Here is a 15,292-nt window from a genome sequence, read left to right as displayed (position 1 = left end):
TATGCACAGAAATGTTTTAGGGTCAATGGGACACGAGCTGGACCTGAAATAGAATGTGTGGCCTGAAGACATGCTCAGGCTATCCCTGCTTTTGATTTACATAGCAGCATGGAGTAGTCAGATTATCCTACTTTGGTCTTATTGCACCAGGCACTTTCATTCTATTATCAAAACCAATGCCAGGCTAAATTTCACACCTTTGTTGTTCTTTCTGGTGCTGTGTTGTGTACTGACTTTAAAATATTTTCTGTGTTCTATACCTGGAAGTATTTGTCTGACTGCTAGGAAAGAACTACATGATTCATTTAGTAAAGCTATCTGTAGTGGAGGTGTTGCCATTTAAGGTTATTAAAAAGAAGCATTATCGACAGCCTTAGACCCGGAGGGTCTGGAGTGCATGATGTTTATACAGAGGCTTCAGTTTTAAAGCTCTCTGACTCATCTTGTGAACCAGTTTGACTTTTTTTCAATGATTTTTGTTCTGACTGAGCTTGTCTTGATTTGAATAATTTCCAGTGCCTTTGTTTTCACAAGCTCGTTGCATTTTAACAATTAGCTCAAAAGGTGCACGCTTTGAAAAGGGTACAGCTGCTCAGTCATTCACCGCTGATCAGAGATGGGCTAGAGTTAACAATGTGTAACTAGAGAGAGTACCAATACCTGATGCTTCCCAGTGTCTTGGGCTATGATAACCCTCATAGCACAATGCTCAGACTGTCCATGTCACATGTCCTGATGTGGCCAGGATGCATCACACAAACAGAATCATTTGAGTTGGAAGAGTCCATTAAAGGTCACCTGGTCACATTCCCCTGCAATGGACAGGGACACCTACAGCTCAATCAGGGTGCTCACAGCCACGTCCAGTCTGACCTTGAATGTCTCCAGGAAATTACAGTACAGAGATGCTGGATCTGACATCCTATGGTGGGGCATCCACAGTCTTTAGGTTTCCAAAGGTAGACAAGGCAGATCCCACCAAAATATCAGCATCCTTCTTTGTACAGATTTTTCTGAATGGATACAGACCAGGAAACTGAAGGTAGATGGATCTTCATGCACCCACAGCCCACGTGAGCTGTGCTGTGATTTAATCTACTCTCTGCACATGCAGTCAGAGATCTTCTGAAACAAAGGATGCTGCTTCTGAAGCAATAGCTGTCAAAAGCCCTCATTAAAAATTCATTGCTAATTGCACATAATTAACAGAGGTTGGAGAAACAGGAGCAATATTTGCTGGAATCACCAGCAATCTGCTGTAGTCTTGAGTCTTTCAGTCACTTTTAAACCTAATTTATAGCTGTCTTTCATGCTGGGTTGACAGCACCATGTAAAGATAGGATATGATAGGTAGAACTGTTAGCAAAGGGAAGTTTATTTTTTTGTTTGTTTGTTTCAAACTTTTACATTTCTGCAAGTAAAAAACAAAAATGCTCTATTTCAGTTTGATCTAGTAATTGCAGTTTTCAGCCCCTTGCAATTAGGTGACTGAAGAGCAGTAAGGCCAGGGAAGGTTCCTACACGCAGCAATTATTAGGACAGGCATCAGTGATGCCGAGGTAAATAACTGGGGTGGAAGATAATTAATGCATATTACATACAGTAGGCAATATGCACTGCATAAAACGGTCTATGATTTATAAGCATTAGGCACATCCTCTGCCTTTGTATGATGGCTAAATGTGGTTTCTAGTTAGGCGTGTCCTTGTTGGTTCACAGAATTACAGAATCATTCAGACTGGAAGAGACCTCCAAGATTATCTAGAACAACCATCCACCTACTGCCAGTACTGCCCACTAACCCATGTTCCTAAATACCACATCCATAAATGTCTGAATACAGTCATAGTGCCACACAGTGCCACAGAGCTTCCTACCTTTTAGCTACGCCACATGGAGCTTGACAGTAGTAACTGTGCAGTTGGCTTGATGCTCCTTGATAAAATCCCGAGAATGGTGGAGCATAATGTGCTTAGGTGAAGCTTAAGCTAATCTCATGCCTTCCCAGAAAGCTGAGCAGCAGGCTAAGGAGCTATTTCTGAAAGGGGAAGGAAAAGATGCGGTTCAAGATGGGGAACGTCCTGCTGTCTCTTCTTTTCTGGTACAAAGGTATGCACTTTGCCTCTAGAGATGTGCTTTCAGATGTCCCCCTTTGTATACATTCTTGTTTCATACAAACTCCTTTGGGCTGTGGGGTACAGAGGGAGCTCTTTATGGAAGCAAAACAATCAGGGAAAAATTGTGCAGGAGATGTGTAATTTACGTATGTGAGGGAGCAGCGTTCTTACAGCTCTATGAATATTCAATAGTACAACTCTGTTTTGCAAAGTAATTGCAGTGAAAAAAAGATTGGCATGTAATTTGTCAAAATATGAATTGACACAGAAAATTGTAATGCAGCTGAGCCAGTGAGTAAATAATAATGCTGATTTGAAAAATGAGGTACAGTAGAATATGAGAGACCGGTTCTTCATTAATCAAAACTCTTGGTTAATCAAAAGCCACTAATTTTCTTTAGCAGCAAGACATTGCTGGTAGAGATCTGCTTTTCTTAAAGGCTCTTTCAGATATTTTGTCCTGGGGAAGAATTTCAAAGGCACTCTAAGAATAAAAATCATAAGTAAAAAAAAAAAAAAGGGGGAGGAGGGAGTGTGGGAGTGTTTATCAATTCCATTTTAATTAACCTCACTGTGGCACAAGGAGATTGCTTTCAGGTTGTGTTTGAACTTCTGACTTTTTCACAGCTGACAGGAAAGCTCTGAATGTCTCAAGGCTGGGGTTGCTCTTGCTGGGTGCTGTGCAGTATCTACCACCATTAGCATGTGGCTGCAGTATGATGTGTCCATTTGGGACAGAAGTATTGGGCAGATCAGCTTTTCCCCCGCAGGTGTTGAATTCTCCATTTTTACTTTTTTTCTATGTTCTTAAGTCTAGGACTTAAAAGTCCTCCTCTGTGTCTGTCAGTTACTTTGCTTCCTCACGCATATCCAACTCACAGCCTGCAACTCCATTTTCAGTTGACATAAATAAATGACTGTGTATTTTCAAATGGAGTGTGCAGAGTTGCAATCAGACTCAAAAATCTGACTGTGTCTCTCTATTTTTATGAGACCTCTCTTACCAGAGAAAAACATTCCTTGCTTCACAGTCATGCCTTATTCATGTCATCGCTTTTTGGCACTGCCTCCATTTGTGAACAACTGTTTTCAAGGATGAAGTACAGGAGGAATAACATTTCATCAAAAGCCTCTGAGGAACCCCATGAGAAGTCACCAAGAATGGCAGCCACTGCCATCAAACCAGGCTGATGCATTAGTTTCATAGAGACAGGGCTGTATATCCCACTAGTTTTGTGGTTTTGTTGTGTTCTTTTCTTGTTTTAATTAAAAATATTGTAGATTAAAATAAGTTTTGTTACTCGTATACATTAACTATATTATCTATTTTACGAGGGCTGCTCCTTCCATTTTATGATGTCAGCCCATAATATCGGGGCAGATGGTGGTGATATGGCAGTAGAGGTTGAACCTTCCCACCAACATCCCATTACATTTTGCTGCCGTGTGACAGATGGCAGCAGAGGGGCACTCTGACATAGGAGTGCGGATGAAGCAGAAGTCTAATTGAATTTCTCCATGCAGAAACAAATGGCACCCATTGACATTTATTAATACTTGCTGAAATGTTTGTGGAGAACAACCAGTGGATGTGAGCACAGTGAGGCAGTGGGTGGTGCGTTTCAGTGGTGGTGACAGCCACAGTGGATCATCTCCACTGGAGCAGATTGCTGTGAGTGCAGCACGCAGGCTCTCGTTCACCACTGGTAAAAATGCAGAGCTAATGGCAGTGGCTGTGTTGAAAAAGAGTATTTTGTAGTTGAGATTTTGCTCTACCAGTGTTATTGTGCTCTTTGTATCATTGTAGTTTCCATGGAAATAAATAGGGGGTGTTACTTTAGGAGCAAGCTTTGTGCATGTGGCCCAAGACAATTCCTCTTCAGGCAGTGTGGTACAGGCAAACCAAAAGGCTGGATGCCCAAGGCCTACTGAATGTCATGGGTAGGAAGGTGTTCCTCAAGTGGCCATGCCTCTGTTTCATCCTGGTATGCTCAGCTGTACTCTGCACTAATTCATAGGTCTTTTGATCCGCCAGCAAACACCTGTGCACTGCCTTTGTACCTGAGCTCTGTGCTGCCCTTCATTTGGTCCCTGAGCTTCTTGGAAGGCTGCTTTTACCCAAACTGCCCATTTTTCCCGATGGGTGGTATCACTGCAATTAGCCCTTGGTACAAGCTCACACCTTGCTCTGAAGCCGTGGCACAGCTTGCTGTTAATAGACACCCACACACCAGGATATTTTCAGAGAGCCTGCAGTAAAAAAATCACTTGCAGGATCACTTTCCAGGCATCGCTATTTTGGTGTTTATTTATTTATTTCTTCTTTTACTGCTTTTTTTAAAACCTACTTGTGTTTTCCATGGCCCAAGCATCCTCTTCTGCCTGCTCAGTGTGCAGCAGCCCTTTGCCCAGGTCCCCTCGGGCCCCCTCCTCTTCCACCATAGGGAAGCACTGGTGGGTCAGCCTTGAGCCGGCTGCTCCGATGACAGTGTAAGCTCCTTAGCGATTCTCTCCTGCAGAGCCACAGCTTAGGGGAGCACCCTGCCCCTAGGCTCTGCTGGGATTCTGCTTGCTGGGAACCCCACAGAGCAGCAGCAACAGCAGCAGCAGATGTGCATCTCGATCCTGCACCAGCACACAGATCTGGGGGCTGTCACAAACACACGGCACATCGATGTGACGTCCCAGCACCACATCGCTCCATCCCTGCTTGTCATGCATCAGATAAGAAGCACGTCTCAACAGTTAGAAGGAGGGGAGTTTTTTTCCCTCTCTATTTTTTGCAGCTTTGAAGAAAAAAAACCCAACACCCAACAACTAAAGGCCCAACCCCGCCTTCAGATCACAGTAAATAACATCTTTAGTGCCACTCTTTGGCACAAGAGGTACATCTAACAGAATCACTAAAATTACTGTGCAGGCAATGTACTGCAGAGCTCCGAGTGGGAAGGAACAAATGTGTCAGTAAGATCAGAAAAGGCCAAAAATTCTCAAGGGAACACTTTAGAAAAAAATATAATTGATGTTCTCGAGAAAAGAAGAGAGGCAAAGGTTGATTTTTCTTCATTTTTCTTTTTTTTTTTTTTTTTCCCAAGTATTTTCAAAACATAAAAGATTTGTAGAAGCACTGAGGAGACAACAGGCATAAAAGAGAAATGAATTTGAATTAAATAGGTATAATTGTCATTATTTCAATACGGCTTTCATCAGTTCCAGGTAAATACTGGCACGTAGTAAGTGGAATACAAAACAGATGAACAAAAGGAGAAGCCAGATTAAACATCATTGAAATAAAGGTGCAATACAAAAGAAAAGTGCCCCCACCAAGGACTCATCATGCCCCTTTCCGGGCTTCATTTGTCATCCTAGAAGGAGGCTTCCCACTCTCTGGAAATCAAGGTGCTCATTGCACTAGACGGCTGTATGTCTTGGCCCCATGTTTCTTACATACCTCCCACCTAACTACTCCTCTGTGCCGGGGTGCTCATGGCAAACAGGGAGCTGAAATGCACAGCCTTTCAAAAAAATGTGATAAAGCCATTCATTGCCCTCTCCTTTCTCCTTCCTGAGATGGTTCTTCCAGGGCTACAGTCAAATCTCTCCCTGTTTTAAAATGTTTTCTTTCCTCTTGTGCAATGCCACACTCATGGAAGCAGCCACGCTGGGGACATGCAGGCAGTGCTCTGCACTAGGAGAAGCAAAGGGAAAGCAATACTGCTCCTCTCTCTGAGCCCTGCTAAATGCAGAGGCTGCTTGCACAAACAAGAGCTGATGTTTTTTTCCAGCTGAAGATCTAGGCCACCTGAATTGTAAAGTCAATGAACAGTCAATAACATTTTCCATGACCAGGAAACTTACCAGCTTACTCTGGTAAATCAAGTGACTGATGTTTATTCTACACTTCAGTTCTCCATTTTGCCTTACAGCGTGCCTTCTCATGCTCACACACACACTGTTAATTCTAGCCACTCTAAATACGATGGCTTGCCATTGTGGCTCAGTGGTCAGGATGTCCAACACGATGTCTCAGAGGTGACCTCCTGAAATCCCTCAGCTTTGTCATTGTTCCTTCTGGCTGCACTTCCCTTCCTCCTTTCTTTCTCATGTTCAGGCACATTCTCAATAAGCAGAGATTTTCTGACACCTGCAGTTATCTGCTCTTGTTGCTAAATACCAGTATTCCATTGCATGGTGCCTCGTTGTGCTTCTGCCTGCCCTTTCTGATGCTTCATGTTTATTGTTTCCAGCCTCAGCTCAGCTCAGAGAAAAGCTTGACTCCAAAAATCCATGGGATGAAGGAGAGCCAAAGAAACCTTGCCCACCCTTTGCAGTGCCCATTGCCCCCCAGCTGAACGTCCTTGCTGTTGCTTGTCCCCTCCTCCATTCTTCACCCACGAGAACCTCATGTAGTTGCTGTTTTGCCCCACCTGCAGACCAGGGCTGCTACCTCCTCCCCATTCCACTGTCACCATCCCCACATCCAGTGCTGAGAAAAAGCATTCATGCCCAGCCACATGTTGGAGGTCTCTCACGGCCTGGTGATTTGGGGGACAGGGAAGAGGCAAGACAAAACACCCTGTCCCTCACAAATACACACAAGTAATGCTTTACTTCAGTGAACTGATGGCTTGCTCAATGTCCTGGGGCACTGCAGGAGCTGTAAATAAGACTCTTTCTGTTTTAATGTTTTTTTTTTTCAGTCCTGTACTTTTAAAACAGCCTGCGGCAGTGGTGCAGACTCACGACTCTTCCATGAACTGCAGCAATTCGTTCTGTCTGACCTACAATTACCAATTATCTTTGTAACCTTCCTTGAAGGCAAACATGCTCACTATAAAAGCATGCCGGCCATCACATTTTGAAACTATTGGCAGCTAGCTTTCCTCTTCATTTCCTTTGTAGGACAGGGCCCATCACAGCTGTAAACACACCAATATATCAATTACTGCTTTTTCCAGCCAACCGCAGACAAGGGCATTGCTTTCTCTCCTTTCTTTCCCAACATCAGGGGACATCAGGGGGATGCTGTGGGATGCTTGGTCTGTTCATAGCCACCACTGCCCAAAGCCCAGCACCAAACAAAGGCCAACAAACCAACAAAGGCCAAGCTACTTGCAGGGTGCTGCCTTTTGCAGCCACTTTAACCCACTTTGGCTCAGAATTGCAAAGTTTGTGCCATACTCTGGATTGGTTGAATAGGTCCCAGCATTCACCCTGAAAATGACTCCTTTTGTTGTTTCACTCACAGCTGCTGGGTTTCCAGCTGTAACCATCAATGAGGGGATAGAGTTTGGTCTTGGCTCTCAAATCAGGGACTCTGAAGGGTCTGCTTAAGGGCTCGTTGCCTACCAGAAGCAACAGCCCTGCAGCAGCCAGTGCCATTAAACAGAGCATCAAGCAGGCAGGAAATGTGCTTCATTGCTGTTACAGGAATGGTCCCAGCCTCCACCATATCAATCTGATGATGAGGAACATTAACCGCTACAACTTTTCATCAGAGACTGATGTTAACTTTTTCAGCCAGGGCAGATGCCTTGGGTTAGCATGGAATATCCCAGAAACCAGAAATGCTTGTTTGGGAACCTGAAGTGAGGGAGACCATCTCTGTGTTTGCAAAACGTTTTTAAGTATTTCTTCATCATTTCATTCCTTGCTGCGGTCTTTCTTTTGGATTCTTGATACATTCAGGCTCACTGTCAAAGCTTAGGAGAAGCTGCATTTCAGTAATAAACAGAGCTTTGTGTACAGTTTATATTTCAACTGATTATAATTGCACAGCATTTGTGAATCTTTTGCGATGAAACTTGCTGTGTAAATGCAAGATGTAAATTGCCAGCATTAGTTGGACCTTCCTAGGCTCAGCAGAGTTAGTGTGTGAATGAATAAATCATAACTAGATTTCAGTGAATAATTCAGAGCCTAATTCATCTGATAGAAAATAAAAAATTAAAAAAAAAATCCTCTTTTCCTATTCACAACATCACTGTTTGCAGATTGCTGTTTTCTTGTGGTTTCTGTGTGCAAGATTTTACTTGCTCCATACCTCAGCCCTCAATTGGCCACGTTCGTTGTATCTGTTGGAAACGTGAGGGCTGACGTTTGGCTTGTATTGATGATTTATCAACAGTCATGGGAACTTTTAAAAGTATTTTATTTTCATAGTTGTCTGGGCACTATTCTACTTGTCTAAGTGCTATTAAAACAGCCTGCTCTGGGCTTTGCAGGGAGTTAGGAGAGCTCTTTCAGTAAGGATAGGGCTTGTAAGATATCATTACTCAGGGACAGGCAGAAGATAAACCAGGTCAGGTGTTACAAAAATAGCAGTGCTTCCTCTTCAGCCACAGTACTTTTCCTTAAAAAAAAAAAAAAAAAAAAGGAAAGGGTGTTTTGCATATAAGATTGATTGGGAAGATCCATTTACATTTTGTTTATCCTCCATGTCTCTCAGAGGAAGATTCTCATGAGAGCCACCTCGAGGGGTGCTGTATCTCCTCTGAAGCCACCAGTGATCTGCAATGGCTGTAGGCTGCAATTTCACCTGTCATCAGCTCTTATTTTTACAAGCAAAATGGGAAAGGAAAACTGTAGGGCAGGAAGATGGCAAAAATGAATGGAGGCAACGTCAGTTGGAAAGCAGAGACTGAAACTGACATGAGCTTCTCCTCAGGATGTTTCAGGCATCTGATTGGAAAAAGGAAACATCAAAGCCATCACAAAGAAAGCCCAGTGGCAGAGTAGCAATGATATGGGCATATCAGCATCCTGCTCCTGCCCACAGCTGATGCCCATGTCCTCTTGCTTTCCCCCTGGCAATCAGGGGAGATTCTACCTTTCTCCCTTTATTTGAATCAGGCTCAGGAGTAAATACCCATTGCATTTCCTGATATTATCATGTCTGAAATCTCTCTCTTCTTCTTCCCTCCATGCCCGCTGCCTGCAGCTGTGCTGGCCCTGTCCCCTGGTGAGGTGAGTCCATACAGCTGGCTGGGATCCTGCAGACAGTAGGAGAAACACAAAGTGCCTAACACCTCTGGGAGTGGGTGGAGGAATGTGGTATGGATGGGGGACCATTTCTGCCATGAGTTTGTTACCAGTTTCAGAGCGCTGGTCCCCTTAGCAGAAGCAACTTTTAAATCTTTGTATTTTGAAATTCCCCCTATGCCTTCCTCATGCACCAAAAGAGTGAATCTGCATGTGTATCCATGAAAGTCATCTGAGTGTCACAGGCAGAGCACTGAGGAGCAGCCGTTTGCACTGGGGACTCTCCTCTGCCTCACTCCAACAGCAGCTTTCAGTCAGCACTCATCACATGATATCCTTCTGGGGGGATCCTGGTGTGGCAACTCCTCCTGACACAGGAGCATGAGGACAGAACACCCTGTGGCATTTCAGCGGTCCCAGCAGGGCTGTAGGACAGCCATGTCTTGTGCAAAAGAAATAGGCTGCGTGGTACAGCCTTCAGCCCTGTGTGCAGGAGGACCAGACTGCATCCAGTGTGGCTGAGCCAGGAGGTGACCCCTGATGCTCGCTGGCATGGCATGGCCTCAGGGCTGTGGGCTCTGCAGTGACACCATGGTTCAAGAGCAGCCAAGAGGGCTGCAAGATTTAGATGCAGACACCTTTCATTTCTCTGTGGATGTCACTCTATTAGATCGCACTCATGTTTAGGCTTCTGGACTGGTATTTAGCTTTGTGTCACTATCATCGATTACTAAGTTGATTTTTTTTATTTTTAATTTTCCCTTTAGGATGAGAGATTGGAGCTGTGGCACAGCAAAGCTTGCAAATGCAATTGCCAGGGAGGACCTAATTCGGTGTGGTCCAGTGGAACTAACAGCTTGGAGTGCATGCCAGGTAATGGGTCGCTCTCTTTCAGCAGTGTGTGTGCTATGGTCCTCAGCATCTCCCCTCATTGCACCCTGCACTGCAGCGAGGAGTTGCAGTGGTGCCTGCCCCAAACACTGGGCTGGTGGAGCTGTGCCCATGGGAGGTTCAGGGTGAAAGATAACAGCACCCCTGGCCTGGTGAGGGCACCCAGGGTGGTTCAGGCTGGCTGATGCCTCTTCCCAGCTCGACAGAAAGCAAACAAAAACATATGCATATGTAAGAGCTGCAAGAGATGACACGGTTAGCAGAGCATGTACAAATGAGAGGGGCAGAAAACAGATGTTCTGTTCCACAGTGGTGTTGGATGTGAAGGACTCCTGCCTGAGGATGACTCAGCTGGTAAGAACAGAGGCTTCTCAGCCATCCACACCTGGCCCTTTGCTTCCCCTGAGCTCTCCAATAAAACCATTTGAATGCATCCAAAGGAGGGCTAAAAGATATTGAAGGCTCTGCAAAGCAAGACGTATGAGGAGCAGCTGAGGCTGTCAGTTTGCTCAGCGCGGAGCAGAGGAGCTGAGGGGAGGCCTGACGGCGGCTGCAGCTCCTCGCAGGGAGCGGAGGGGCAGCGCTGAGCTCTGCTCTGTGTGACAGCGACAGGGAACGGCGTGGAGCTGCGTCAGGGGAGGGCGGCTGGGGGTCAGGGAAAGGGGCTGCACCACAGGGCGCTGGGCGGGGCACTCCACGGGTTTGCTTCAGGTCAGCAATAACGGCGTTATGTGGCTGAAGCTGGTTTGGCCAGACAGGCAGCAGGCACCTGTTAGTGGGTCTGTGTGTGCGGCATGGCCCCGCGTACCAGAAGGTGACCTGCTAATTTCATTATACTCGTGTGATCTATGGATTAGTGATACTAAAATAAAACTACGCTGCCTTTGAGATAAGCCTGCCGAGTAGTGAACATGTGGGGCCACCTCAGCTGCTCTGCAGAAGCGGTTTCTTATGCAAAGGGAGACACTTAGGCAGGTCAGGGCCCCAGCCACAAGAAGGACATGGAGTGGGTCCAGAAGAGCAGCTCTCCTGTGGAGAGGGGCTGAGGGAGTGTGGACTGTTCCAGCTGGAGAAGGGAAAGCTGCAGGGAGACCCCATTGCCTTTCAGCTCTTAAAGTAGCCCACAGGAGATCCAGAGAGGGATTCTTCATCAGGGAGTGCAGTGACAGGACAAGGGTGATGGCTTTAAACTGAAAGAGGGGACATTTGGTTTAGGTTTACTGTGGAGAAAATGCTGATGGTGGTGTGTTGAACCTGCACTAAGAAGGCAGATAGCTATAAATATACCAGATGGTTTTACCCCTGCTACCACATCCCATTCAGCCCTTCAGAAAAGTGAAAGCTAATCTCTGTTTCCTTCTGATCTTTTCTTTAGTGTCGTATAAATGCATATAAAGTGTGTGCTGTGGGTGCAGGGGTTTCAAGCAGCTGCTATTGGTTGTTGTTATTGGACTTGGTGTTTCCATGCCTGGAGGAAGGCAGGGCAACAGCTGCGTGTTTTTTGGGAGGAAAATACATTAACGTAGCACTGCCTGAACAAGATATCTTAATGAGATATTGACGTGTAAGATACTGACTTGGTGGAATTTGCTGGTGAGACATTGACCATCCCACTGGTGTGCTCAGGCATGGCACAAACCAAGGGGCAATGGCTGGAGGAGGCAGTGGCCACACTGTGCTCTGGGTGCACTCTGGCTCCCTGCACATAGAGCTTATTTGTAATCACAATGCATTATAGTGGTCTATCAGACATATTTAAGGCCCGGAAATGAAAGATATATACCACTTCACTCACTTGTTTATTGCCCATGAAACAAAGCATGCTAAGATGTAAAACTTGGTAGAGTTCCTCTTTGGGGCATGCACGTGCAATGGGAATATCCCTCTCCATAGGCTGCAAAATGACAAAATGCTGTAGGCAAGTATTTGCCCAAGCAGCTCCCACATGAAGCTTGTGAGCATCTTTTTTATCTGCATCTAAATACCTAGCGATAAGCTGCTTGTGTAAAAGATTATCGTAACAAAAAATGCTTGGTCCAAGGAGCGTTCAGCTGCTCTGCATGTTGGCAGCCACTGGGAGCCTTGATGAGCCTCTCAGTGTTGCAGAAAGCTGTTGTGCAATCAGGTTTGGTAACCTGGAGATTGGAAGGCAAAACTCAAAAGATCTCTAAGCCTTCAGGAAGGCCAGGCATTACACCTCACTCATGCATAAGTACCTGCACATTTTTCCATAAGGGAAGACTATCTGCAAGCACAGTTACAACCCCCAGAGCAGAACACACAGATCTGGTTGGAGAGGCTCAGCAATTCTGCTGTGTAGGCACAGCTGTAAATCATGATAGTACATGAGAAGGAGAGATGAGGCAAAAAAAGTGGTGCCAGACATTTCCCAAGGACAGCCTGGAGGCGGGATCCAGGACCATAGATCCATTTGCTTCTGCTTGCAAGAAAGGGGAGATTGGGAGACTACAACATGCACAAATAAAACCTTTTCCCTCAAAACATCACGAGCAGCAATGACTTAGGAATAACTATATGTAAGAATAAGAAATTTAGATGTCACATTCCCTGGACAGCAAATAACTGCAGCGGTTGTGGTCAGGGCTTAAGAGCATCCCCACCATCCTGCACAGAGAGGGTAGGGCACAAGGAAACCACAGAGGTTGTTGACAAAAGATTAGGACAAAGGCAACCAGAAGGCAGAGCAGCTCGTGTCACTAATGGTGCCATGTTTTCATCTCGCCCTGCAGAGTGCCCCTACCACAAACCCCTCGGCTTTGAGTCTGGCGCTGTCACCCCTGACCAGATCAGCTGCTCCAACCCCGAGCAGTACACAGGCTGGTACTCCTCATGGACAGCCAATAAGGCCCGCCTCAACGGCCAAGGTTTTGGGTGAGTCTGAAGACCCTGTGGGAGGGCATGAGGTAGATACGAGGGGCATGGATTAATGAGCACAGTGCTGATGGTTGGTGGTTGGACTAGATGATCTTAAATGTATTTTCCAACCTTAACGATTCTATAATTCTGTAATTCTATGGAGGCCAAGCCCCTGGCAATGTGGGGCAGCAGGGTGGCCTGGGTGGCAGTTTAGGGCGCAGCGGGGCCGATGGTGTCCCCCCAGGTGCGCCTGGCTCTCCAAGTACCAGGACAACGGGCAGTGGCTGCAGATCGACCTGAAAGAGGTGAAGGTGATCTCAGGGATCCTCACACAAGGGCGCTGTGATGCTGATGAGTGGATGACCAAATACAGCGTGCAGTACCGCACCGATGAGAACCTCAACTGGGTTTACTACAAGGACCAGACCGGAAACAACCGGGTGGGTGGACCTTGTGCTTTGTCTTACAGTGGTGGTTGCAGGGGTGCATTTGATGACATTGAAGTCTTGGGGGAGGCAGCTTAAGGGAGGGGTCCTGTATGAAAAGCAGGTGGATGGGGCCTGGTGCTTACCCATGGCACACAGGGGTCCAGCCCCATGGCCATCACGCTGCCATGGTGACAGCGAGTGCAACGCTAATCAGCCCCTGAACTGTGTCTGCCTCTGCATCTCTTGGCAGGTTTTCTATGGCAACTCGGACCGGTCATCCTCAGTGCAGAACCTGCTGCGGCCGCCCATCGTGGCCCGCTACATCCGCCTCATCCCGCTGGGCTGGCACGTGCGCATTGCCATCCGCATGGAGCTCCTCGAGTGCCTGGGCAAATGTGGCTGAGTGCCCACTGGGTAGAGGTGTGCAGGTGTGTGCCTGTATGGCCGTCCCATCTCACTGCTGATGTGTGCTGCGGCCACGATCCTGCCGACCCCACAAACAGAAGGGCTTTCTTGAATAAAACACTGCTTTACATGACACCTGGTGATACGGCTGAACCCTACTCCAATAGCTTACTGTTTTTCAGGGGTTTTCAGAGGGTTTGTTACCATGGCTTCAGTCCCATGAGATACAGTGTTTCTGATTGTGGGAACTAGACACGGGACACAGTCCTGATCCTGGGTGCTAGATATCATCATGGCACGCTGTGTGCATGGGAGGTAGACTTGTGCTCCAGTTTCCATGACTGCCTCACCCTCCATGGCCTAGTCCCCAGTGGGTGCTCTGTAGGTGCGGGTGTGGGCTCAACCTTCAGCAGAGGGCGCCCAAGGGCTGGGGCAGGAGCCACGGTGTTTTTGGGGTGAACAGAAGTTCTGCCTTTGCCCTGACTGGAGTTTTTCCCAGTTCTCTAGGATTTTCCTTTCCTGCAACAGAGGCAAAGCAAACCCACACCAGCAGTGCAAGGTTGGGCTTTCTGGCCATCCATTGCTTCACTCTTTTGACATATTGCTCAGGTAGATTTTGAGAGTAACCAACATCTCGCAAGGAATTTGGGGCATGTGGCATTCTGAAAACTTGTGCTACACTGTCCTAACTAGGAGGTCTGTGAGACCCTATCTACTGAAATTATTATGTCACTGTTGCACTCATGCTTTCATCCACAAAATGAGTTTTGTCTATCCATAAATGAGTTGAGGGGCACATTTTCTTAATAAGAGTGCTCCTGAATAATTTGTTTGAGCTTTCAAGCTTCATCCACAGCCTAAGTGGATGGACCACATGCCCTTATATACCAAGATAATTTATTTAGCATCTCATGACTGATACTATATTTAGATATAAGACTCAGAGGAAGGAAAGACTGCCCAGGCAGCAAGGGTTTGTGCCATCACTCTCCCTGCTCACAGCTTTGAACAGGATGCTAGATTCCTTTTCCAGGCTGCAGTGTACAGTGATAAATAGGTGGAACTAATTGGCACACACTAAATTTCATGGTTCGTTTGTGTCCTGCCTCACCCTGTCCTTTGCCTGCACCTCACCTCTCAGTCCGGATGGGGAAGAAACCTGCTGCCAGCTTTTCCCTTTTATTTTTAATGCTCTAAAGCAGACATTTCTGCTCACATCCAAGCTGTGCCGCTCGCCTGCTAATCGACCTTTGGAAATTCACTTAACCTCTGCCTCTTATCTAAAAAGCGGGGTGCTGAGAGGCTTAATTAATTAAGTGGTCCTAAAATGCTTTTAGAAGTGCGCTTGACTTCCACTTCTGCATAAACACAGCATATTGAAGAAGGGTGCAATTGAGGGCATTATGAAAGCCGTCGAAACACAATTACAAAACTGCAAAGCTTTTCCTCATGAAGTCAAACTTTTCCTTTTTGGGCACAGATAACTCCAATTACCATTATCCAAATGAGAAACAGTGCCTGAGTCATCAGGAAATGGTACAAAGCAGTGCTAAAAAGGCAGTATCTTCTAGGAGGGAAAAATCCTACAGATAT

At 46.3% G+C, this 15,292-nt stretch overlaps 1 protein-coding gene across 1 annotated transcript; it reads left to right on the top strand.

Annotated features, from left to right (window-relative positions):
* Window positions 1–2,057: 2,057 nt before the first annotated feature.
* RS1 (retinoschisin 1) lies at window positions 2,058–13,878 on the top strand. Its single transcript, XM_042868388.1, has 6 exons — window positions 2,058–2,109; window positions 9,058–9,083; window positions 9,866–9,971; window positions 12,740–12,881; window positions 13,111–13,306; window positions 13,545–13,878. Exons 1-6 carry the CDS (start codon window positions 2,058–2,060, stop codon window positions 13,695–13,697), a joined length of 675 nt encoding a protein of 224 aa, XP_042724322.1. The 3' UTR covers window positions 13,698–13,878.
* Window positions 13,879–15,292: the final 1,414 nt, after the last annotated feature.

Source organism: Lagopus leucura, unplaced genomic scaffold (genome assembly GCF_019238085.1).
Source record: "Lagopus leucura isolate 7727_CA_CO unplaced genomic scaffold, USGS_WTPT01 Super-Scaffold_100001, whole genome shotgun sequence".
Taxonomy (NCBI): domain Eukaryota; kingdom Metazoa; phylum Chordata; class Aves; order Galliformes; family Phasianidae; genus Lagopus; species Lagopus leucura.
The sequence above is the reverse complement of the archived record's forward strand: the minus strand, read 5'-3'. Positions and strand labels throughout refer to the sequence as shown.

Coding starts and splice junctions, on each gene's coding strand:
- RS1 (XM_042868388.1), top strand. CDS start 2,058: ATGCGGTTCAAGATGGGGAACGTCCTGCTGTCTCTTCTTTTCTGGTAC. Junction 9,084..9,865: donor TGGCCCTGTCCCCTGGTGAG/GTGAGTCCATAC, acceptor TTTTCCCTTTAG/GATGAGAGATTGGAGCTGTG. Junction 13,307..13,544: donor ACCAGACCGGAAACAACCGG/GTGGGTGGACCT, acceptor ATCTCTTGGCAG/GTTTTCTATGGCAACTCGGA.